This window comes from Chiroxiphia lanceolata, chromosome 4, assembly GCF_009829145.1.
Source record: "Chiroxiphia lanceolata isolate bChiLan1 chromosome 4, bChiLan1.pri, whole genome shotgun sequence".
NCBI classification, from domain to species: domain Eukaryota; kingdom Metazoa; phylum Chordata; class Aves; order Passeriformes; family Pipridae; genus Chiroxiphia; species Chiroxiphia lanceolata.
The window spans coordinates 45,433,422-45,460,260 of NC_045640.1; the positions used below are offsets into that span (position 1 = coordinate 45,433,422).

Below are 26,839 nucleotides of genomic sequence, written 5' to 3' on the forward strand. Positions count from 1 at the left end.
CCTTTTGACATAAAAATGAAGTTTAAAGAAACATAAACTTTTGAGACACACCTTTTGCTGGTGAAGGGCTTTCCCACGTAGATTCCACCAGCAGCCATCACTCAGCACTGGCAGACAGCAGGTGCTTGCCACTCCAAATGGGGAGAGACGCACTCACCAAACTAGAAAAGTCAGGGGCTAAACAAGTTTGCAAATAGCAGCAATTCCAGTCCAGAAATCATTTCCATAGCAGAGAGGAGGAAGTGCTCCCTAAGGACAAGGAGGCTGGCTGGATTTCGCTTTTTTTCTGCTGAAAGATGTTCTTCTGTGTGCAGTAAAGAACAAAAAATAATGGGAGAAGAGGACAAAATTGAAAAATTCAGAACTGCAGTGTAAAAGTCACCACCTGCTCCTGCAAAACAGGTCATTCTTTATTTCCACAGTCCTGGGAGCTGTAAACCAGAATTTCTCAATAAAGTGTGCTAAGCTCAAAGGCATGAAGATAGCAACAGATCCAGACTTGTTAGTGCCATGAACATTTGCCTTGGCCACAACATACAGTGTGTACACAAAGTGCTGCATCTACCATCTAATGCCTTCCATGTTATACCCCGAGATGTGCAGAAAGTCCCACTTCAGAAACATTCAGAAACTGACGTTCAATTGCATGTCTTAGTACAAAAACAAATCACGATTTCTGCTGTAAAGTCTTTCCGCAGTCACCTACACCCAGACTCAGTCGCTTGAGATCTCCAGGACCAAAGCCAAGAGTATAACAGGAAGGAGAAAGTACAAACCTCATACCCAGTAAATGGGAACTTTATTAAACTACCAAGTTACTCCGAAATGTATAAATGTTCCATTAAATACAGTCAGTTTTCTTTTACACCGATTTATAGAAATTTATTTACATGTTCCAAACACATTTAAATTATTTTTCAAGCTTGCTACCAATAAAATTTGTTGGTTTTTTCTTTTTTAAAAAAGGAAAAAAGAGAATAATCTGCTCTTGCAGATGTGCATACGTCCACACAGATACAAATAAGAAGGGAGATGCTTTTTTATCTAACCCACAAGGGAGGCAGTATCCAAAAAGCTTATGGCATTTCAAGCAAAATATTTGCTCTTGCCAAAAAGCGGGCTATATAAATTCTCCCTGTGGGACAGACTCAAACAAGAGGCCCTATGCAATACTTCATGGTGGTTGGGTATGATGTCTGCATCAAGATTTGCTGGTACGTGGCAGGAGCTAAAGGTGCCTTGCCAAATTCAAACCTCAAAGCTAGCTGTCCTGATACTAGCCCGTGAGAAGAATGTGAGCAATTAAAGGGCTCATTCTCACTGAATTATGCTCTCCCAGCACTGAGGGATAGAGCAGACAAACAGATCTACCACTAATAAGTCAATGCCACTTGTCCAAAGAGATTTTCCTTTTATTTTTTATTTTATTCTTAAATGAGGCTTTCTTCGTAAATGAATAAAAGGCAACTCTTTAAATAAGATGCTTAGGAGAACAGCAGTTTCCCTACCTACCTACATTTCTCTTGGGAAGATGCACAGCATGCTGAATGAGTTTTCCCTCATTCTCTTTATCTTAGTGTGACAGGAGTTAAAATTTGTATCTGCAGAAAAAAAAAGTGGTTTTATTTTGCAAAAAGCTTATCAAATACTAGTTTAATTCCTTTAGAGTCTTTAAACATGAAAAGCCACATTTGAAGCAACCGAGGAGCTCTACAAAAACACTGTCATGCGTAAGCTCTGTGTTTCATGCTAAATATTCTTGTTGACAAGGAGAGGGAGTGGAGGAGGAGGAGGAGGCAGGGAAACTAATGGCTCAACCAGAGCCATTGCAACATTCAAGTAATTTGGTAGTATATAAACCAGTGGAAACATGGAATGGTAAGAAAGTGCTCGGCACTACATTGCAGCCTTCAAGAGCTGAACTGCAAACATCCTGATATGTATCATAAATATATGGCACTTCTGTATGACCAAAAGCTGGCAAGTTTGCTTATGATTAAAACAAGTCAGGAGTAGTCATCCCAATGGTTACAGATGGCCCTTCCAACAGGCACAGCCTCCAGCTGTGCTATTCAATGCAGCACCAGCCATATCTATGTGTGCATGCAAGACAATGCTGCCACATTCTTGGAGAACAAGCCTCCTGCCCAGCAGAAAGCCTTTTCCAGACACACATACACATTCATAAAACATGCTATAAATTCTTCAGAGAGGTTAAGGATAGCCACAAAACAGCAAATGTCTTCTACATTTTTTTGGCCGGCAGTTCCCAGTCTGTCCAATTGCCAGCAATGGACTTTGCAACAGGCAAAAAGAGCTCCCGAATCCAAGGAATTGAAAGCGATGGAAAGCACAGTCACCTAAGTTTGTTTTCAGTACTGTTCCACAGGATTCATTTTGACATCAAGTAAGAAAACCAACCAGCACAAAGGTTTGAGTCTTAGGAAGAATCATATGTACACTAAAAAACTGGCCTATATCCATGTTTTCTGTCACAAAGTGTTTCATCTCGTAGTTAAAACTTCTTAAAACTTTTTGGCTTTTGGTGACCTTCTGTATCATAAACACAAAGATTTGCTGTTCTGCTTGCATTCCATCACAGTAGGTTCAAATACATTCAAATTCATATAAAAGGATTTAGACCAGAACACAACTACTTGACCTTTTCCAAAGTGTGCTGTACTTTAATGAGCACATGATCCCATTTATCGGCAATATTACTGTTTTAAGGAATTTCAGTACACAGACATCCAGTGCTTGAACAAGTGTTCACATTGCAAGGTTAAAAACCACCTCTCCCTCATTTCAGTAATGGCTTCAGTATTTTACCAATTGTGGTCCGGTTTGCATCTTTCAGTTTAAGAGAGGCCTTTTCCACTGTTCCCTGCTCCTTTGGTGCAGGCTCTGCTGTAGTGCTGACGGTTTCTCCCTGCAGGATGCTTCTCCCAACCACTCTGGCACTACTAGCTCTCTTTAAGGTACTCATACTGTTCTCCTTTGGATTTGGATCATCAGAAGTTGCTGCTGGCTTCACTTTAGGCAGCCTCTGGGACACAGACCTTGTGATGGTTGGAGGTCTGGATGAGCTGGATAGATCCACTTTTGCACGCTTTGAAGAAGAGGCCACTGTATTCCTTGCAAAGTTTGGGACAGCAGATGGTGTTTTGGGAATACTGACTGTGGCAACCTTGGTGTCATCTGTAGGAGTCTGGGGTTTTACACTGGAGCGACACATTTTTGTTTCGTCTGTCTTTGATTTGACATTACTCCTAACAGGTTTAGAGCTTGGCTTCTTGAGAGAGACTCTGTCCCTCTCAAAATGAGCACTGCTTGAGGTGACAGTGCCCCTTCGTAACTTTGGCTCCTCTACTGACATGCTGTGCCTGTAAGGACTTCTTGGCAGTGTGTCTGTTGTGCCTCGGACAGAGCTGCGATGAGACAGCCGACTTTCCACTGTACTAGTTTCACGAAGGACTGGCTTGGCTTCTGGCTTTTTCACGCTGCTCGGTGCCCTGTTTGACCGAGAAATAGGCACCACTTTCCTCATACTTTCATTCTCAGAGGCATTCAAAGTTCTGACAGGTCTGGAAGGAGCTGTGTGGCTAGGACGAGTGCCACTGGGTTTTGAGGAGCTTGGAGATCTATCTTTTAGAGAGTTTCTCTTTGGTCCTGCTGGATCTTTATTTTTTATGGGCTTTTCTTTAGGAATCATGTGCTTGCTATTGGCATCGTCCTTATCATTTGGAGAGGTGTGAAGAGACAGGTCCTTGCCAGAAGCAGAATTCAGATTTGAGAAGAGAGTCCTAGCCCTGTGTTGAGCATCATTCCCAGAAGAGCATGCTTTGACAGCCTCACTTCTTATTTCATTGCCTGTTGATTTAAAATCATTTCCCTCTTCAGAGTCCAGTGTCAAAGAACAATCAGTTGTTGTATCTGACACGTAGCACATTGGCCCATCCTCCCTACTTCCCAAAACACTTGTATCCACAGACATGGGGCTGCTGCTGCTGGGCTCTGAAGCTTCACTCTTGCAACCCACTGCCTTGGCTTGATGGTCGTGGGCCTCTCTGGAACTTCTGCAAGCTGGAGGCAGGTCGTCATCAGCAGTGCTCTGGGAATGAAAGCTTAGATCATCTAGAGTCTCCAAGTCTGTTCCACCACCATCCTCTAAATATATTAAAGGTGCATCCTCTGCAGGCTTTGTTCCTTGAATATCAAACTTACGCAATCCTTTAACAAGTTCACGCTCCTCGATTGCCAGGGCCAGAGCATTTAAATCTGTGGACTCCTCGCAGGAAACGTTGGAAGTGTGCATGTTGTAGTCAGTGCTCCTCTGTGAATAATGGGCACCAGGACCAGCTGAGCTGCTGAAGTGACTGGGCTGAGCTGGAGGCACCTGCACTAGGCCACCACCTTTCACTTCCATTTCAGACTGTTGGTGTAAGTTCAAGGTATTTAAGTTGAGATCTCTTGTTTCTTTGGATTCAGTCCAGGCTACGTTTGGTCTTGCTTGTCGGGTGTTTGCACGGGGAAGGCTGTTAAACTTGTTTGGATCCTCGTCTTTTGAGATTTCCAGGAAACTCTGCAACTCCCTGTCTGCAGTAATCCCCAAAGAAAGTCGAGAGCGTCTAGAATTTGTGTTTCTGTACAAAGGGCTTTGAGGTCTCTGCTGCAAGAAGGGAAGAAACTCTCCGAGTCCTTTTTTGGCCAACATCTCCACATCATTTTCACTGCTGCTCCGCCCAAAGCTCCCAAGCTCTCCAGCTGCCCAGGATCGACGCTTCTCCTCCAGCTCCTTTCGCCTTTGCAGACTATGAAGTTCCTGCATCTCTCGCTCCCTGTTTTCCTAAACGGGAAAACCATAAATACATGACTCACAGGACAGTGTCCTATGCATGAGAACAAGACACGCTGCTTTATCTCTCCCTTTTTTTCTTCCCATCGAAGTTAGCTCCTACTGCTATCACCCTCTCCCAACCTCCAATAAATATGCACACATGAAATCACCATGGAAACCACAGCCTGCAACTATTAACCCTGTGGAGAGCAGTTCCCCACATAACTAATGCTGACAACACATCAGTCTGGTCAGCGTAGGCAAAAAATGCACAAGTCCCTGCAAAGACCAGCAACGTGATCTATCACACCTGAGTAGATGTCAGGTCATAGAATATCCTCAGTTGGAAGGGACCCACAAGGATCATCGAAGTCCAACTCTTGGCCCTGCCCAGGACAGGCTTAAAAATCACTCTATGTGTCTGAGAGCATTGTCCAAATGCTTCTTGAACTCTGGCAGGCTTGGTGCTGTGACCTGGGGAGCCTGTTCCAGTGCCCAACCAGCTTCCACTTTTGGTCCAGCTAAAAAGTTCCTGCTATAAGATGGAGAGCTTCAAGTCCTCACTAAGTTTAAAGTTGGCAGTTTTATCAGGTGAGTAAACATCTATCTAATCATTATATTTGTATTTTAAGACAAACTTGTCTGACAAGCACGCAGTTAAAACCATTATCCTTCCATCCTCCCTTACTACAATTGCAATTGTTCCTCAGCAAGTGCAATTTCTACACAGTGCTACTTCCCTCTATCATTACAGATTGGAGATTTTGCAAAAAGTCATTGCTTAATTGCATATGGAAGCAAATAGAGAAGTTAACACAATGCCTCACAATACTTAGACATCAACTGACACCACTCAAGGACCATTTATCAATGTCTCACTCCAATTCTGGATCTTGTATTCACTGCTGGCTTCAAAAACTGGCAACTACTGTAGAGAGGTTGCCCAGGATAGGATAGAGATTTTGGCAGCTAGGCTGAGGGATTTTGATTCAGGAAGCCATAGAAGAGGTAGTTTGTGTTTGAAAGACAACACAGTAACACCTTTTTACTAAAATAATTACTGGTGATTTCCTGTGAATATCAAAATTTAACTGTCACCTCTAGGCTTCAGATTTAATTCAGCTGTACCTTTGGTTGAGCTTTCTGGGTCACTTTCTGAAATGAAGAACCTGGTTTGCTGCAGCCAGTACAGCAGTAGTAAAACAAAGAAGTGGGAGGCTGGTCTTGACAGAGGGTTCAAAAATTACATAGTTTTCCAGCATGTTGTTAAATCTGTTCTGATCATTGGCACACTGTTTAAAAAAAACACACCTATATTTGTCTGAAGCACTGTCTAGTTTGATCTTCCCACTGTTGTGACAACAGAAGAGCTGCATAACTAGAAGAAGTCACCTGAAAGCTTTCAGTAAACAAAAGCCTAATGCTTTTTGATGAATGGATTAATCTACACCTCTTAAAGTAGATTTGAGACTACACTGGGCTCTGAAAGATAAGATGCATTAGAGACTTAAGAAACCTGAGCAGCAAAGAAAGGAAAAATGTCTGTGGCAGATAGCTTGCTTTCACACGTATGGAACAACAGAATGAATTCTTGCCAAAACCTAAAGCTCAGTTTTAAATACTGCATTGTAAAGACAAATGGTTAAAAAGAGGTGTAGATATTATTACCATCATGTTCCATATTAGACACAGAAAATTTTAACTCCACCCAGAACATGTTTTAGGAGATTTTACTCAAATGAAAAATCTATTTTAAGCACATAAAGACATGTTAAAAAATGGCAAAAAATGTTTAAACATTTGAAATATGTGCATATGGCCACTGTGGTACAAGCCATCTCTTTAAACTGCTGGTTTTGCTGTCCACACATCACATTCATTTGTCAGAACTGCCATCTTTATTCTGAATTGTTCTCTTAATTTTGCAGGAACAGTGGTTAGTCCATGCTTAGTAAGCAAATCTTCTCAATATTTCCAAGTAAGAGTGTAATTCGTCATTTTTTAGAGTGTAGCTGCTTACTACAGAGAGAAAGAAAATCCCCACTGGACCTCAAATTAATAGCTATCCAACAACCACTCGTAATGTGTGACCATGAATTAAATCCCCCAAATATTTGAACGTATATGCATGAAGTCATCTCTTGCTAAACTGACTCCAATAGTGATCACCATGTGGTTTTGTACATTTGTATAATGTCCACACACACGTGTAGCTACGTGCTGTCTTGGGTGGCAAAGCTTAGGTAAGCTAATGGTACGATGGGCATGTTAGCTGAACATCCTGTCAGCTTGCTACGAATCCAGATTGTTCTCTTTTTTCTAAACTAAAGCTGTTACACAAAGTGCTGTCAAATGCAGATTGCATAAGGCACAAAAATAAAGAAATGTGTGGATCCAACTAATTCATACTATTTATAAAAGCCTAAAAATACTGGTAACAATAGGTAGATTTTGCTGAACCAAAACTGTAACCAATGCCAATATTTCTTCATCTTGGTATACTTCAGCATTCTTACCTTGACAGCTGTGTTGAATCTTATGCAGAAGTCCCTAAATATCTGGAAACATTCATCCAACTTCATAGTTTCTTTGTCTTCACAGAAAAAGTCAATGAGAGCATTTCCCTCCTTTTGCAATTCTCGTTTCTGGTGTTCAAGCTCCTTTAGATGTCTTACAGCAAACTGCAGCAAAAACCATATACAGCATGAACCACACAGAAAGATTAAAGTCACTACAGGTCATGTATATATTAGGAACTTATAAAGTTCATGTTCCAACCTAGAACTTATTCCCGAGCCTGGGAAATTAACATTTTGAAGGAGAACTCCTACTAACGAGGAAACATGTCATTTCAGCAAACAGAGTAAAAAAGGTCAGGAGAAATGGATAAACACCAGGAAAAAGTCCAAAAGCCCTTGAACAAACTTAGAACTTTAATTTTTAGATGAGTAAAATCAAAGACTGTACTAGGACACTGACATCACCAGGGAGCCCCTTAAAAATTCTTTATTCCTTAGTTTCCCATTTCCCCTTCAACTTTCAACTAAGCATAAAGGATTAATTCCCCCTCCCCACTCTTCCAAAAAAGTACATTAATAGATTCGTGGATATACATCACAAAATCAATTCCTTCCTAAGGTGACCCTAGACCATGATAAAAAAAAGTTTTCATGCCAGAAAGGCAAGGAACTGCTGGAAATATGTATATTTTAAGACATCCAGAAAATGTTCCCATAAACTAGCACTTTGAATCATAAATGTAGAGCTATACAGACAGGATGGGAGTAAATCAGCGCAAAGAGATGGAGGAGGAAGAGAATAAGGCTGTGATTAGACTCTGAGCAGCAGAACTGCTTAAAACACTTTGCTCAGGTGCTCCTGTCTCCTCTATCTGCATCACCAGCCACTCGCTTCTATCCTTGCCCATTGCCAGATCTGAGACCGTATGTGATTTAAAGTAACCTGATGAGAAAAGATAATTTTCAGACAAGTATGTTCTCAGAATCTAACTCATGGACACCTAAACACTTTTGATAATGTAATACTGGGGTGGGAAAAGGCAGCTGGAGGCACTGATGACCATTTGAGCCAATCCTGCTTTCAGGAAGTTACCTGGAAGATTATACCAGTAGGGTAGGAAGAAATATGACTTGCTAGTCTTAAGAAAAAAAAGAAAAAAAAAGGCTCACAATAAAACCTGGACTGAAGATAAACTGGACAATTGATAAAAGCATACATTGAAAATTAGTCCCTCCACATATTCGGTACTTTATTCATGAGAGTGAGATAATCAAAGCTGACTTTTATATCAGCTTGGCTATCACCTTAATTTAGAAACAAAAAACGGAAGTGTTTACGTAAGGTATGCATTTGTAGAACGATTTTTTTCCCAACATTTCTTTTGGAATGTGGCCTAAACAAGGTTGTAGTGTTACATAAAACTAGCTATTAAATTTTTAAAAATCCCAAACATGTTAAAACATAACATTAAAGAGTCTGGGTGCAATGGATAAAAGCCAACAATTCAGAGTGAATGAGGACAAGTATTTCAATCTTAACCCACCCCTTTCTTCATCAGCTTTTCATCTCCTACAAAACTGCAGGGACTATTAACTATATTTGCAAGTGGAAAATCAGGGCGGTTAAGTTCTGGATCAACACCTGCCTTCTTACTTTTAATAATTATCTATAACATGAAACAGAAAAATAATTTAATTGAAGTATAATATGTATTTCTCCAAGCATCACCACATACTCAGAAAATACCAAGAACTCTGCTTTAAAGTTAAGTGCTATACACATTCAGGCCTGCAAAGTCATTGCAGTACTAAAATAAAAAAAAAAAAAAAGGAGAACCCACCTGGAAATAATGGAATGGCTCACAATAAGACACTGTGCTAAGGGTAAATTAGTAGAGAAAACAGTTCCTTAACCTTCCAGCTGCTAGTATCTCTTCAAACATCCAGCCACAAAGATTTATATTTACTGCACAGTCTCAGCTAAAACTGACATGCTCCAGTATAACGTAACACAGAGATACTACATTTTGGGCAGCTGCAAAGTACAAAACCATTGACCACTCCAAATTGTCTTATATTTTAACTACTGATCTTCATCAGTCATTACACATGCATTAAACATGCTTGCCTAACAAGCCTGGGGCAATGTACACTCAGTATCCCTCCCTGTAAAAACACAGTCCAACACTCTAACTTGACAAATAGCATGAGGTTGGAACACCTTTGTACAACTGATAGGGGAGGTGTATTAAAATAATACTTCTGTTTATTAACATGTCCATACAAATTGAATTCATCTGAAGAATGCTCCTGCATTCAGGTGACACTAACACCAATATCTTACAAACCTGGAGAAAGCTTTCCATCTGGTGAAAGAGTTTTGGGTCTCGTCGGATGCTGTCTTTAACAGATCTTGCCTTGAGGGACAGCGAGTGGAGCTCTGCTTCTACATTATCGATGGATAACCTAAAAATAGCATATAAGGAGAATGTTTATCAAAGGAGAAGGAGTGTCCCACAGGTTAGCCACAACATGCTGCAAAAATGGATGTTTTACATGAGGTGCAACCTGGCCATCAAACAAGACCTGCCTGTTCAGGAAATCTCTCCAGAGCAGACACTGAGGGTTAGGAGAGAGATAAGCACATTTCTTCTTATTTGCAACCTCAAAAGATTCCCATGGGGTGTGGTTTCACAATTAACTCCAGCCAGTCCTACCCACCCTTACCACGAGAAAGGGTAATGACACCCTGCATCTGACCAGATGTTCCTTTTCTCTCCCTGGTGCCTGTGCTAGCACTCATTTTCTAGATGGCCAGCCACATCTGGGTACCGAAAATTAACCTAGGAAAAGGGAAGAGCCAATTTGCTTCCTTTGCTTGGTCCAATTGATTACATCATTGTTTGAGTGCAGGAGCTGCCACAAAAAGGGGGGCCACCAGGGACTGTCAGCCAGGATTACCCATTTTGGCAGTAGCATCTGGCATCATGAAATTGCATCCTACATTCTTCTAAGCAGTCACAGCAACACAGTCTACACAGTATAAACCCAACCGTCATAATATTTCATCCTTCTACTACATACCAGAGCTGCTCCTATGGAGAGGTAACTCAGAAATTGAAGATCATAGGAAGGAGCTCTGATCTGATGTAATCTAAGCGTTCTCCTGGGAGACCCATGTTCCATACAATGGGAGTTCCCACCTAAATCTCTCAGCCACTTTGAGAGTAAATGCTTCTAAATCTATGGGATTTCCTTCACAAGAGAACTAGGCTTTGTCTAGGAATTGAAGCACTGTGGTTTCCCAAATGATAAAGATTAACAACTGTACACATACTCCTAACTAAGGTCATTTCACCAGCAGCATGACTTTTGAATAGTAAAGCTGAAGTATTTGTGGCAGATGGACTGAAGTGCACGTGGCAGCAAGATGGTGACAGCATGCATAAGTTTGTCAGTGCACACACAAATGAATATAATGTGTGCTGGTTTTTCTCTGCTTACTTCATCTGCAAAGATTAGTTCCCTGTTCTGGGCAGATCATAGGTGTTTTTGCAACTAAGGAAATCAGTAGAAAATACACGCTACTTTTTTCTGCCTTTGAAGGAGGAAGAGGATGGCCTACAAGTAAAGAAGGCAAGACAATAAAAAGAACATAAAGGTAGTTGTTTTAACATGCTCTAATTGGGACGATTTATAAGCAACTTGTACATGACAGTTCTCTCTAAAGATCTTTCTTATGCCCAATGGTGAGGCACTATTTAATTTTGTTTCATTTTCCTTTACAGAGTGCATTCCCCGAATAGACTTCAGCATGAATTACAACAGAAGATTTGCAGCGCTACCAAATGTGATCAAAGGACAAAGTGGTTAGGAAAAAAAAAAAAAAATCACCAAATTTGGTATTCTGCCTGTTCCTCTGCTGTTTGCCAGGGGGCTTGGATGGCGAGGAAAGCTACATTCCCCAGCAGGCCACATGGCAGATTGCCAAAAAGGTGTGTGGGTTGGATGGCAGAGAGCCACACAGGTGGTCCCTCAAAAATTTTTTTTATTAACTCCATGGCCACTCCTTTCCTCAGAAGATTTCAGTCTTTTGCAGACATTACTTAACTCTCCATCAGATCTAAGAGACTGGATCCATTTTACAGCTGGGAAAAGAACGTAAATAGATTGCCCAAAGCTCAAGAGTAAGGAAGTAGCAAAACTGGGAATAGAACTTCAGCATTGCTGGCTTCCAGATTTGGGATTTAGATCATGCTGTCTCACATAAGCAAGTACAGTTATTGAGGTACAAATCAGGTTCAGTTTGAAATTATGCAGCTTGAGACTTTAGGTTGATAAAAAATGCAGAGCCAACAAGCCATTCAGATTTTCCATCCAAGACAGCAAATAGAGAGAAGCAAATGGAACCTCAAAAAGCATCTAAGCAAAGCCAGGGCCAGCACCTGTACCTGATACCAGATTTGGAAAAGTATAGTAGCCTGCTCAGAGACAGATGAAAATTGATTTAAGAAAAAACAGTAACATGCTTTTAGTTCCATCCTTTAAAAGTAATGAACATGCACATGTACTTGACAGAGACAGAACTACCAAACCCCTATGGAGATAACGTAATAAAAAACCTCATACCTGAAGGCACATTGCAGGCATACTTCTGCTAGTAAATGGAAATTAAGCCCTCAAAGCTACAGTAAACATTTGTAAAGATCTGTTTTTGTGCCAAGACTTTCTTGAACAAGCTTCATTGCTTCACAAATAAGAAAATTCCAAGTCACGGTCTAACCATAAGTTCTCAGTTTTCTTTTAACTCACCTGGCGGCATCATGAACACTCCCGATTTTTTCTGAAAAGTTGAGAAGAGCAGCATCTTTCTTTTGGGCTTCCTGAAACAAACACAACAAAACCAAAACATACACAATCCATTAACATTCCACCACCATGCCAAAGCCCCTAAGTCTGACAGTTCTAAAGCTTCTGGGAGGGCACTTAAAGGTTTCTGTCTTGCATTGTTTTTCTTCCCATTCATCCTAGCAACTGAGTGGAGGACATCCCTTAAAGAAAGGCAGGGATTAGAACTGGAAACTTTAAACTCCAGCTTCCATTTTCCAGTGTGCAATAATAGCTGCTTCTGCCAGTGAACATAAGCCACATGTATTAATAAGGAATGTCAAGGAAAGAACAATTTACTGATGCCATTGTTTGAGCAGATACAATGTTTCCTGTGCAAACATCAATTAATACCCTATTGTTTCCTGGCTGGAAATCTGTTAAGCCAGTTTGTACACAGATAACCAAAGTCACATACAGAAGCATTTAAATCCTCTTCCTTCTAAAATCAGGAAGTTTGAAAGGAAAGAAAAATAGCTTGAAAAAAGTCTGCAGCATCTTTACAAACTTGTGTCAGTCACTGAGGGAGAAAAACTATCAAAAAGGCTGCTCAAATGATTCAATAGGAAGATTGAAAGAATATTTACCAAAATAAGCCACTTCCACAGTGTAAGAATTCAGGACAATAAGAGAAAATCTACAATGATGAAGTTTGATAAAGGCAAGTTTTTACATGATATAAAAACTTAAGTTTTCCATGGGTTTCTGGATAGGATGACCAGGTAAGGTAAACTGGTGAATTTTGTGGCAGGAGAAGAAAAGTGAATACTAGATCAAAGCTGTAAAAAAGCTGCTTTTTCTGAGGCACATGGCCCCTTCTATTGTCTATCATTTATGCACCTACATTTGTAGCAGTTGCTTATACCAGCAAAATAGTTTTTCTATACCAGAGCAACAAAATGCAGCAGGCTCATCCCAGGTTTGTTTGCTTTTGTGTCCGCCAGCTTGAGCAGTGACGACAGTTTAAATCCAACAGCATTGCCAGCATAACCTCCCTAAAAAGAAATGAGCAAACAGCTGAGGCATGACATCAGTGCACTGCAATACTAACAAGGAAGTATGGTCCATCAGCCATCTCCCTTTTGGATGTCACTTACCGCATTCATAATATTCCCAGCCTGAAGGACCAAGTGCAATATGGAATGCAGTTCCTCACAAGTCATTAGCTCTGTAAAGAGCAAGAAAATTGCTGTCTAACAAGTATTTGCTTAGAAATATACACAGTCAGTTACCAAACTCTTCTTCATCTCAAGTTTGGTTTTTTTTTTTTTTTTATTTTAACATGAAACTACAATAAACTGAAGAGGTCGTGGGAAAAATAATGGTACTATATAACTCCAGTTCACAAGCACAGTTGACAAACCCCAAGTGTATGCTCAGACTTTAACTCAGCAAGTGTAGTATTTCCAAGGCAACTTCCATCAGCTAAGGAAACATTTGGGGCCTAATCCTGCCATGTGTGAAGTGTCTCATGCAAGTGGTTAAGTAACCTCACCACCTATTAATTCCAGTGTGAGGCAAATGTTCTGCACCCTGCAGGATTCATTTGCCATCTGCCAGGATCGGGCTTTTGAACAATTATTCTTTTTTTAGCAGACTTGGCCATGAGGCCTGAAAAGATAACAGGCAGTTTTTAAATTTTCCTTCTTATCCCACTCCCACTATGAATCATCATTTTATTTCTGTATGATCACCAACTCAGAACAGCATTTATTCTACTTTAGTCGTATCAAAGATGATTTAGTACAAAGTTATATTCAGTGTGATGCAAAGAGTCAAATGGAATAAAACTGCCTTTTAAAGCTTTTCCATCACAGAAGCCTGGTTTGTAGGTATTTCAATTTCTTGCGAAATGCACAGAACTGCTCTATCTGAATTCATACACCTTTTCACCAAGCCACATATGAACAAAGAACAATACATGTGCTTAAAAGGCACCAGAGAGATTGCCCTCGAAATGAGATGCAGAAATTCAGAACTGTAAAGAGTTAATAAATTGGCATGACACAAGTGGCACGGCAAACCAAATAACTCAAAATTTGCAAGTGTCCATACAGCAAGAAAATCACCATGAGCTGGTTTTAATGTAATATACTATACTTTAGAGTGATGAACATAATAAAAGGTGGAATCCTTTTGACTGCAGCTTAAATACTTTAAAAATCTATTTTGTTTCCAAGTTCACATTCTATAATTTTTACCCTGCATTTCAACTGCTCAACACAACACAGTAATCTATCATTTTGGAAGCAGGTAGCCCTTGTAAATTTGTATTTCAGTATTAGGAGCCTAAGAACATAGAACTAATTAAATAACCTTTGATCTAACAAGCTATAGGTGAGGAAGCAAGGAGGAAGAAAGACAAGAATACAGAAAAGAATAGCAAATTTCACAAGGCCAAGAAGAGAAGGCAACTTCTAAAGACTTTGCATAGGAAGAGCCTGCTCCGCATCACTATGACATACATCCATTTGCAGGCTAGATGAGAATCCATCAGGCTATTTAGACCATCCTAACCCTTAGTGATTGTCAGCATTAAAATTTAAGTGAGTGTTCTCTCAGCTTAATTACAAGGAGAGAAACCTAGGAGATAGCAATAGAAAAGTAGACATAATTCCTAAACAACTTCGGGCTATCAACAAACCCTGAAGTGAAAAGTCCAAACAGAGAGCACATGACACAAGTGGACTGAAAACAGGGAAGGCTCAGTCAGTCTCATTTGCGTGACTGGCCTGATGCAGGAGTTGGAGACCAAACTGTCTCCTCTGGAGGGAATTCATTCATGAGTTTACAGATGTCCTGGGTGAAGGACGTGAAGGACATTAAGGTGCAGCTGCTTTTACATATAACATATGCCCTCGCATATGTCTGCTCAAAACACAAAGAACAATGATTTGAAAGAAATCCTAATAAAAGGCCAAACTCAAACCTCATCTTAAGCTAAGGCACATTTTCCTGAGTCAAGGACTAGTTCGATCCCCACTGGTGGGAAAAACACAGCAGGCTTTTTTTCATTTGCTTCCACTTAAAAGGACTATCCTAATCACCAGCGCTAATAGTTGAATATTTTAGTACTGTGCCTTTTTATACTACTAGAAGCAGTCTAAGCAGTGCTCTACTAGCCTGTCAAAAACATTTCCAGCATGAAATCAGAATTTCTTATTGAGGAACAGGGAAAATAGTCACTCAAGACACTGGAAAGAGTCAGCATTAATGTTTAACTGAAAACAGGAAATTAAGTATTTTACTGCAGAGTAGAAGACACACAAATAATCACCTGCAGCATTTCAACACTTTTGAAAGGTAAAGAACAAAATAGATATATAGAGAAACATAGAGAACAGAAACAGAAAACATATGAATAGCAATAGTATTCTCTACAATAAAGATTTAGCCTATCAATACTGCCACCTCAAAAGGAAATGGCATATAGAGAAATTTAGAAAGTACAGTCACTTTCTCTATGAATCTCTGAAAGAATGAGCAGAGAAGTGTAACAAGCACATTCTATCAGAAGGAGAATGGTGCAGGAATGAGCAAACTGTATGCAAAAGATGACTTATCCTTATTTGGTCATGGACATCTTTGCTTCTCTGAGTTTAAGATACAGTACTTGTGGGCTTTGGTCATGAATGTGTTGCTAGTGTGTCCAAAATCTCCAGATTTTTGATTTTGGAAGCAAAGATTCACCAGGCACACCCTGATGGCATTTGTCAGAGGGGAGTTAGCTTCCTTTTAATAGCTAAGGTACCTGAAATTCAAGCTCTAGTCTTCGTAATGCAGACTAATTAACATGCTAACAAAAACAAGAGTATTAGGCATGTCCCAACATATTTAATTACCTTTTGTTGCCCGTCTTATAATTTTCATGTCATCCTGTAGAGAAGCACAGGAGGGTGAGAACTCCCTCTCCAACACCATGGCTTCAATCCTAAGAGCATAGCTGGAGTACACAAACAGGTTTAGAACTGACAGCCAAAAGACAACATTTATCATGAACAGAATAAACCTGCTGTCTCCTTACTTTGGCACCCGGATTAGTAAATACATGAAGGAATCAGCTTGAGACAGTTTTGATACATCTCCATCAAAGGCTTTTAATTTCTTTACCTAGAAAAGAGAAAAAAACACTAGCAAAGAATTTTACCAAAGATCAAGATTAACTTGACTTTGGAAGCAAACAACTTGAAAAGCAGTAAATTTAACAGAAGGCATTGGAAAGTCCACCCAGTGACTGAATGGTTTCACTGTCCCAGGCTCCTGTAATTTGCACACACCCCAACCACAAAAAAAATTTTTAAAAATAACATCACTCTTCTCCCAAAAAACACAGTCCAATGGAAGAAAATACAATGCCTTCATTCTCACTGGTGATTCTGATTTCTGAGCAATGTTTGCTCTCATCACTATGTTTAGGACACTGATGATTATCCGGAAAACAATCCTCAACTCTTCAAGAACTGTGATATACACTTGGGCATAGTTTAGCTGTGTTCAGAACTTCCAGCAGAGGACTGCCCAGATCTCTGGCACAATGAAGTTAAGATTTAAGTTACGGGGTTTTTTTCAAGATACTTGCTTCAACCATTTCCCCTAAAACACTCTTAAAGGATAAACTGCATTCTCTTGAGTTTGTATTTTTTTCATTCACATGAAATGTTTTAAAGATAAAGCCAATCTTGCATTTTAAGTAATTTGTTATCAGTACTCTGAAAGCACCATTTACATGCAAAGGAAGTATCACTGCATTAATTTTGGCAATCATCATTCCCAGCTCCACCAAATCCATATATTTGCATGATCTGGAAGCCGCTGATCTGCCCACATACTCACTATTTGTTTACATAGAAGAATTGAAAAATACATGCACATATGTTTAAGTGTAACTAGAATTTCTTCCACATCTTCCAACACAGCAACTGGGTCCAAAAGCAGAGCTCACTCTCAGGTACCCTGTTTCTTCATTCAACCAACAAGTTCACACCCAGCAGCAGTTGCATGTTTCTACTGATTTACACATCAGCCCATCATCCTTCCTTTTTATAGCATTACACTTAAAGCCCATTAACAACCACATTTACACAGATGGTCTTCAGTTTTAGAAAGCATATTAAGTTATCCTGGAGAGAGGCACACTACATCAGGACATCAACGGTTATCACGTTGCCATGATTTACCAAGATATCAAGAGGTTTTTTTAAAAAATCAGCTTCCAAATTAATCACTTAAATTATTTTCCTGCTTGGACTGTAAAAAAGTAACTGATTTGTAGTGGAAAACAACATATGCTATACAAAATCAGGGATTTAAAATAAATTCTAAACTAGCAGAAAAGGATTCTTTTAACCACTTTTTTCTGCTTTATTCACATTTTTTTCCACATCATAAAAAAAAGATGTTGACAACACATTAAGAAAGAAAAAACAAAAACCAGATTAAATTCAGAGTAGAAGAGAATTCCTTTTCAATTTAAAAACCACACAAACAAACAAACAAACAAAAACAACTAATAAAAACTTATGACCAAGAAAGAGAATTCTAATCAGAGAGCAATTTTTATTTAGGCTATCTAGCTCTATTTCCTAACACCTCCCCATTTAACTCAAGACACTCAGACAAAAGCTCCTCTAAAGATAAACAGTATACCCATTTTTTTGAGGCCTGAGAAAACTACTCATTTACTGAGTAATTCAAGAAGTCTGCCAACAAAAAACAGGAAAGACAAGACTTGAAAATGCTGATAATTCTAAAGTATTAAATGAGCAAGAAACAAACCCAAAATAAACATTTTTTCTACATCATGAAGTGGGAATATGTCTACTATCTCAGTTAGTCTTTACAGATTCTTTAACCTAGCTTTCAAAAAATAGTGGTCTGGAACCTAAACAAAAAACCCTGCGAATTCTCAAACCTCATTTTACCATGTTGCAAACATCAGAGTTTGCCTGAAAAGGATACAGGTATTCAGATATGGGAGAGGGGGAGGAAAGAAAGAAAAGCAGCCCACCAAAAAACCCACCCCAAGTCACCAAAATCAAGATCATATCAGCCACGGGTAATTATAGGAAGATGCAATTTGAAGACTTAACTGCACAAAAAGTGAACAAGAGATCCTGAGATACTCAAAGGAATATTAACTTTCTCATGCTACCTGTACTATACTTAAATATACTTTTGCCAGTAAGTAGCAATCAATGTTTTCTATGTGGAATTTTAGTTTTACAGACACTGGATGAAATCCTTTTTCTTCTACCTACTCGGAAGAATGCCTGGAGTGCTACAGGGGAGTGCTAAATCCCAGAATTCATTCAGAGGAGGAATGTTTCTAAACATGCACAACAGAAGACATTGATGAGGCTGCCTTTTGATAGGCAGCATGGGGTGTGAATGTCAAAATGCAAAAAGCTTTGGGTCAACCCAGAAGATGGTCTATGTAACCAGACAAATCAAAGATGTGCTCAACACCTGGTTACACTTTTCCCAGCCTACATCAACCATCTTAACCCCCAGTTTTTCCTTAGGCATTCAAAATTAACTTTATAAGAAGCAGCAAAGCAGCTCACCTAACAAGTCCAAAATCAAAACATGGTGGAGGAAAGTGACCCATTCCACAAGCAGACAAAACAGGAACAGGATAGAGTTATAAGGTCATTTTCACCCTGGAATTCAGCATAGCATAGCCTGATTCTCCATATGTGTAAGTTTTTCACATAGAAGACTAAATCTTCTGTTTACTTGGCCTTAAAGAAGTAAATAATCAGGGAAATAGTTTAAGGTAAAGATAGGACATTTTCTGATCCCTCTTTATTACAATTTTCATGATTGAAAAAGACCAGTTATATGACCGTGAAGCAAAAAAGAAAGTTATTTGACTTTACTGACACTACCTATAAACTAAAAAAACAGCTGCTGAGCCCCAAAGCTAAAAATTACTGAAACGCATTTTTTATGTTTGTCCTTATACATTCCAAGTGAGACTACTAAAAATCCCATGGGACTGGCCTCTTCTCTCTGCAGCCATATTGTCCAAGTCTTCCCAAAGAGAACTGAGATTCTCTGATGGCTCTTAGAAGTGGGGTTCAAATTCAAATACCAAATGCAGCCGGGAACTGCGAAGAAACTACGGGGAATGACAACAATGTTCGCTGTTAATCATATTAACAGATATAAGTAGATAGGTTTATTAGTCTGAGAACACAAGAGATGTAAAAAAGTGGCTTCTTGTAAAATTGCAATGAGTAACTCTCTCAGTACAGGCCTTACCCTCCTCTTTTCAAGCACAACAAAATCTTTTCCACAACAGTAGACAGTCACTTACAGAGGTATGGCAGTGCAATGTATATATGCAAGAGAGTGTAATTACATTGTATGCTCAGTTCTGTATTACTCAAATTGGGTGCAGAGCTACTAATTTAATTTTTCATTATATTTGTATATGGAATATACATTTGCACTGTCCATGCATGCCCATGCACACTAAATCAGATTTTAGATACAGAAGGTTCTCACATATGTAATTTGCTTAATTTTAAAAACAGTTATGAAACATAGAAAGCCTGATCTTGGATTTGATTTGTGAACAATTGCAGTAGATATGCCTATTGCAAGTATGTCATTATACCTCGCAGATAGGAACGCTAATGTATTCAAGTTTTTGGTCATTTTTGAGCTACCAGTAACACTCATAGTGGGGTTTTACTTTATGGCATAAAACAGGTACGTTGTACTTCTACGCAGGAATAAACGTTTTCTCTGAGTTTTTTTATTTAATAGTTCTATGCCACTGCAAATATTCAGAGCACTAACAAAAAAGACAGTTAAAAAACACCAAACCCCTCAAAGGCACCACAGTGGAATCCATCTACAAGGGCATGTGGGAAACTAATGTATTAGGCAGTGAGGCATCATGGGGCACAAGCCTGGGCAGTGGCAAACCACCATGAGCAAGTGATAAAAAGAAATGGAGACAAACCTGCAGGTTATCATAAAGGGCAAAAAAGGAAGCAGGAGATGAAAGCTTTGAAGGATGGTCAGCCCTATACAGCAGTGGTTGACGAAAGGAGGGAGCAGTTAACTACACAAACATGGTTTGAAAAGGGTAGAGCTGTCTGACAGAAACAGTTCCAGTACAGCAGGTGACAGATGACTAGGGTTTGAAAACAGAGTATACAAGCAAAGGACAGGCTTGAGACATTATAAAGGAAGTTAAGACATTGTGTTGATAACCTGGGTGTGCATGTGTGTGGGTGAGCTGATTACCAGTATGATACGCTCTCTTCTGTATATATTTAAAGTACAAATTCAGGCTATTCTAGCTCGTTAAACACTGGACTCTCAGCTTTTACCAGTCTGGGCCTGCTGAGGAGTGCAATGATATGCACATAAAAGGAGCTAAAAGCTCCTTCTCTGCTTTGGTCAGTATGCCAGTAAATGAAAGCTGTCAGCCATTTCAACGGGATATCGTTAAGAAACAGTTAGGAATCTTTTTAGAAGTGATACAGCAGAGAAGGCCGTTCCTTAGTTAAGGTTCCCTGGGAAAAAATGAACTGAAAAAAAGGATGAAGCAGAGGAGGTTCCAAATAGCATTTCTCTTACAAAACTGCTTAGCACAGTATGGTACAAACAGCAGGACTTCTAAGAAGGCTTATACAAAATCAGTGATCTTATCTTACTTGTTATTGTATTGAGAATTTTTATACATCTGCTTGGTCTTTTTATTTAGCCACTGTATAGTGGCCAGACTGGAGACGTACCCACAGCCCTGAACAAAACATTGAGCGGAACCTTGCAGCAAGCTCCAGGTTTGCCAGCTTCAAGTATTTGTCAACTTTTTCAAATTCAACATTTAAAAATACCCAAATGTTTTCAGTTTTATGAAAGACTTCACAGCAGTGCCAATATTTCAACAACAGTCTTATTCAGTCTGAGAAAATCATTCAGTAAAGCCAGTATTTGCCATTTATACGCAAAAATCCCAACAGATTTGATAGCTGTTGGGATTTTTCTTAGAAAACAGCTAGAAAATTACCAGTACCGACACCTATTTATGCATATAAATAGAGTTGCCACAATACAATACCACAAATAAAAAGAATAATTTTAAGGACAGCAGATGATAAATGTATTTGTTAATGCAAGTACTTAGCCTATATTGTAAAAAAAGCTGGAACATCCATCACATACCAGAGATACTATCAATTGAAATTATGCAAAATGTGTCACAAATGTCAAACTACTGACCAGGGGCACATTCAGGTAATGTGACTGTGTATCACAACACTTCTAGATAAGATAAGATTAGACTACAAAGCTGGCATTTATTCACATTAGACGAACTGTAAAGGTCATGGTGAAAAAGAAGAAACTAAATGGTCCAGAGTTGCCCTTTCTACAGCTATGACCAGGAAAGGTATTCCTCTCCCTTCTTTCACTTCTACAGACTAAGGATTTATGGTACTATATAAAAGAAAAAACCGAAGACATTTCCAAACACAGTTACTGGTGTAGATCACAAGCACAGCAGCGGGTAGTTGGCTCTCATTCCAACCTGCAAGAAACCTGTGCTGCTGGGAAATGTGACTGTAAAAATACCTGAGCTGTTGAAAAGAGCATACAAGGGGAACTCCAGAAGCCCACCTATGGTTACACCAAGACAGTTTGCACTGGTAACTGAATAGCAACTAACCTTTTAGGATGCTTAAGTCTCTGCTCAGAGTAATTCTCAATCCCTACAACAATAAAGTAGCTCTTCAGGAGAAGGGGAAGTATCTAAAGGGCAATCCCAGGGAATCCTTGCTAAGGACAGGTGCTACATTGTGTAAGGACAGGCCAATGTGATGACACCTTGCCAAAGCTGTCTCACATGATATGACAAAAAGAAATTAGGGAGTGTTAAACAAAAGAGGGAACAGAGAACAAATAACACCACTTTACCTGGTATCTCTAGTGATTCTGGATTATTTATATGTGGGGTTGTATATTTCTGATGCCTTTCCCTTGGCAAATGGTGAATCACTATTCCAGGGGACAGGTATTGAGACTCAGAGGCAGACAATGAACATACATTTAGGAAAAAAACGCTGAAAAAACCAAAACTCAAAAGCCCTGAGGTTCATAAAAAGAATGAATTTTTTAACTGCCTACACCAAAATTTTAGGAGCCACAATAGTAAATGAGTTATTGGATCCATTTATTCTTTGACCACTTTGAGCATGAAAACATGGAAACATTTTTTCATACCCACAGAAGCATCAGTCCCTTACACTCAGGATTTTCTCCCTGTCTTGCCTGCCACCATCCACCCAGCTTTCAAGGAGAAAAATCCCCAAAAGTTAAACAACTATGGGGAGAATAACAAAGAGAACAGAAGTTTTTCCTTTTTCTGATGCATGGAATTAATTAAATACACACAAATACCTACACAGTGGAAACTAGCCTCTTTCCAGCCTTCCCTTGGGAACAGCAACAAATCTAATGTCTAATGTCCCTTTATTTCTAATACTCTACTGCACCATAAAGTATCTTTTATTAATTTCTCAAGTGACTCCTTAAAAACACTTTTTAAGTTCTCTGGCCCCACTATCTTGAGGGTCAGTTCTGTTGTCAAACCATATACTAGGACATAAACACACCTTTTCACTCTTAGCAGCACCTCCTGGATAGCTAAAGCATCTACTTGAGTATTGCAGACAAAATTGATAAAATTCAATGACTTGCATAACAGTTCTAGCTGGACAACAACATAGAATACATTATTTGAAAGACTTGCTACTTGTCATAAAATAACAACCAAGATCTAAACCAGAAAAAAAAAAGAAAAAAATACGTTTCTTTCAGTCTAATTTGCTGTATATAAACAAAGTTAACTAGGAGACACTTTCTTTTAAGTTAGCACTCCACTGTTCACCTCTGCCTGACTCCTTCAGAGGAAGGAGATAAACTCTGTTTATATACAGGAATACATACTAAAATTCAAACAAAGAGGGAAGGGGGAATAGGTTTGAGGTCCCAGCCTCAAACCTGTTGCCTTTCTTTTTTTTTTCTTGATTAATTACAATTCAACTTGTTGATATGCCCCCAATGCCAAACAATATCTTAATCAAGTATAATAACACAATTTTTACAAGATTCTCTGCAAAGGCACTCAATTTAGGGTTATAAATTTGACAGCAAAACAGTATAACGTTCTGCTGTTGACTGGATCTGAGATTTGCTGCTGCACAGAGGAAACAGAGTGCTTTCTACGACCTTGAAGTGGTAAAGCATGTGAGTTGAGGTTGATCTGTATGTGGACTTTAACTTAGCAATTTCCCAAGTTTCAGCCGTCACTTTGATGTGAAGCACTCAAGCAATTCTAATGCTAATTTTGTCGAGTTTGTGGTTTACATTACTCTCAAGTGCATACAAATGGGTCAGCACAAATATGTGAGCAGACAAGGAACTGTACATCATTAAGCAGGGCTCCCAAGTCAGTCAATGAAGCTTCACCTCTTTAATCCTATGGATAGACTTGAAGTTTGAGATTAGGAGGGGAGAAAGCTGCACTTGCGTGTTGGTCATACGGAGAGCACGAGAACATTGAGAAGGTGCTGTGGTAATTCTGTGCCTTCTAACATGTCTCCTTTGAGCATGGAGCCGTGTTAGCAAATTCAATGGGTGCTGCACACTGGAGCTGCCTTTCTATGATGTTGAAACCGAATGACCCAGGCCCAGGAGCACGCAAGTCCCAGATGCACCAAGAAGCCAGGGAACCAGAAGGCAAAAAGACAGTACCAAGGTAGGGCTACCAATATTCAGCTCACAGGCACTGTAATGGGAAAGCGGGAGGCAGGTGCCAAAGAAGTGAAATTTGTTTGCATTAGAATATACTTTGATTCTGAGTTTTCTGACCTCCCCAGAGCAGAGTTATCTGCACACAGGAGGGTTCTACGTCTTGCTAAGATGTCAGTGGGATAAAAGAGACCATCACAAAAGCTAAAGGATCTTAAAAACTCCTTAAAAGCAGGTGAAATTACTTGATGTGAGGGGAATGACTACACTGCGACCTCAACACTACATATCAAATGAAGATTAAATATTTGCATTCGGTGTTTTCCTATCCCCTGGTCTCAGGAAGGCATTGGGATTCCTCTTTTAGAGACCTTCATGTTGGAATTCCAGGCAGTAGAACTCTACAAAAAAATAAGTTCCATGTAAACCCATTATTTACCTCCTCTGCTTCTGGTAATAATTTAAGAAATTCATGTAGCAGTTCAGAACCATAGGGCTGACTTCTTCCATGATAAATATCTTCAATGATGGATTCAGCAGACCTTGAAAAAAACAATTGAGCATACATATTTCTAACACTTGCAGGGCGAATAGTTACACAGATTATAAAAAACGTGCCTGGGCTACTCAATGGAATTACAGTGAGGTTATGGACGCATCAGTGTCCACAGCAGCACTGTTCTTATACCACTTTCAAGGATACCTTTACTGAAGGGCAACATCTTCAGCGAATACATATAGCAATGAAACAGCTTGCTCTTAAAAGTTCCTCATGTTTCCCCTTTCTACTAATTGTTTATAAAGAAAGGAAGCCAGTGAAAGGCAGTTTGCATGCAGTATTGCATGAGATACAAGAGCTTCCCTTAACTCTTAACTAACTCCCTGAAAACTGACTTCCACTGGTTAACATTAGCAAACTCTAAACGTTTGGTGCTAAGTCATAAAAGAACTCAAAACTAAACGTATTAGAAAACAAATTATGTCAAATTATGTTTGACAAACCTGAACAGAACTGTAAACTCCACAAGGAATAGAGCACAATATAGATTTGATGAGCACTATAAAGAATTTCACACATCTGTAGCTTGCACTAGCTGCATAGAAAAATCAAATCTTACTTTTTGAATTGTTTGAGAAATATCCCAATATTCATACTTCTCTTTGCATCCAAAATGGAAACCTGGGAGAGAAAGCAAGAGAGATTAAGCTAAGAATACCTAGGAAAATAGCACATAATGCAGATATTGTTTCTTCAATTGCTACAGATAATTGTGTGCAGTTGCCACCAAATCACAGGCCAAATGAACACACAGTCACCTCTCATCAGCAAAGATCATATATTACAAAACTAGTTTTTACCAGGGAAATGCACAGCACACTCAAACATCTTTTTCCAAGTGCAGCAAAAAAAAATCCACAGCAACATGTATGGAAGGAATCAATATTTTTATTTCATTACAAAGTAAAAACATTCTTCTTGCTTATTTCATACCACTGCATCTGTGAAATGTTGCTTATCAGGTAATAGGTTGTATTGCATTTGAAGGCCTCGAGGTTAGGGAGCACCACACTTCAAACCCCACGTTATTTCAGAGGTTTTATAACAAATGTGAGGATGGGATTTCTAAGCAGAGGTCAGTATGCACTAATGATTTCATTCATGCAAACTGACAGCCACGCTGATCCACAGAAAGATAAGTAAGTTGATCTTGAATCAAAACCTGAGACAGATAATGCTCAAAAGGAAGCAAAAGGAAATATATAATGACATAAGTCTCCCCCTACTTTGTATTTTAAAGTTGATTTGTTGCATCATCTTATGTGTATAAACTCTGGAGACTAAGCAGAGAAAAAAACCCCACGGTATTTTCCACTAATTAAAAAAAATTAAATAAAAATTTTATCTCTTTTTCTTTCTGTAACAGTATACAAGCTTAAACCTGAGAAGTTTGACTTGTTTTAGAAATTGTATCCTTAAGGTTAAAATTTTACCACAGCTATTTTGGTGATAACAGTTACAAAGTCATGAGATTTACAAGGACAAGAGAATTGTTTCACCTTAACAGTGCCACCTGACTGCTACAATAAAACAGCTCAGTACACATAGATGTTCAAGACTACTATTGGACTCATGTTTGAGGTTTTGACAACTGGAAAGGTGTTTTGACCTCTGTGACGGTGCTCAAATTAGAAATACATATATAAATGCAACATTGGCATTGTCATGAAATTGAATTAGCTTGCAGTCAGCTGGTGACGGTGAAAATATAGGTATGGACTATCATCAGCATACACCCAGGAGACAGCCTCCTCATCTGCTGAAAATAGTGAATCATATTGAAAAGTTTTCTGAAATTCTGGAATTTCCTAACTTCTGAAAACAACGAAGACTAGAAAACTCAGGAAATATCAGCACATTAGTTTCAATTAGATTAAATTAGATTGCTAGCCTGAAGCCCTTCAGTTTTAGCATACGCAAAGATAAGAGGACACATCGTAGTTTATTCTCCTGTTATCTTGGGAGTTGAGTGGCCCCTAACAGATCATTAAGGAAAAGTCCCTTAACACAGGACCTGTTCAACTATCTCTCTGCCTGCAGTATCTAATCTTTTTTCAAATGTTTTACTGCAGGGACCTCTCACTGACCTCTCAAACTGTACCTCCACTCTCCAATTGCTCTGGTCACTCCTAATTCTCTGATTTCTCTGTACCAAGCCTATAAGCTTTGCCTTCACGATTTGGCTTTTGGTTTGTTGGAGATTTTTAAACATGTTCACAGTTAACCTTCTGTATATATTATTTTCAGTCAGTCACTAACTGCTAACAA

The 26,839-nt window shown here is 39.2% G+C and overlaps 1 protein-coding gene across 2 annotated transcripts in view; it reads right to left on the reverse strand.

The window, feature by feature from the left end:
* Nucleotides 1-780: 780 nt before the first annotated feature.
* The window catches only part of FHDC1 (FH2 domain containing 1), a 36,821-nt gene continuing 10,762 nt past the window's right edge, over nucleotides 781-26,839 (reverse strand). For both annotated transcript variants that reach the window (XM_032686626.1, XM_032686625.1), the window contains exons 3-12: nucleotides 25,131-25,192; nucleotides 24,452-24,554; nucleotides 16,268-16,353; nucleotides 16,086-16,186; nucleotides 13,341-13,411; nucleotides 13,131-13,238; nucleotides 12,169-12,239; nucleotides 9,705-9,822; nucleotides 7,354-7,518; nucleotides 781-4,846 (exon numbers count right to left, since the gene is read on the reverse strand). In XM_032686626.1, coding sequence (XP_032542517.1) covers nucleotides 2,801-4,846; nucleotides 7,354-7,518; nucleotides 9,705-9,822; nucleotides 12,169-12,239; nucleotides 13,131-13,238; nucleotides 13,341-13,411; nucleotides 16,086-16,186; nucleotides 16,268-16,353; nucleotides 24,452-24,554; nucleotides 25,131-25,192 — 2,931 coding nt within the window. In that variant the 3' untranslated portion in view covers nucleotides 781-2,800. The remainder of the gene's footprint in view (nucleotides 4,847-7,353; nucleotides 7,519-9,704; nucleotides 9,823-12,168; nucleotides 12,240-13,130; nucleotides 13,239-13,340; nucleotides 13,412-16,085; nucleotides 16,187-16,267; nucleotides 16,354-24,451; nucleotides 24,555-25,130; nucleotides 25,193-26,839) is intronic.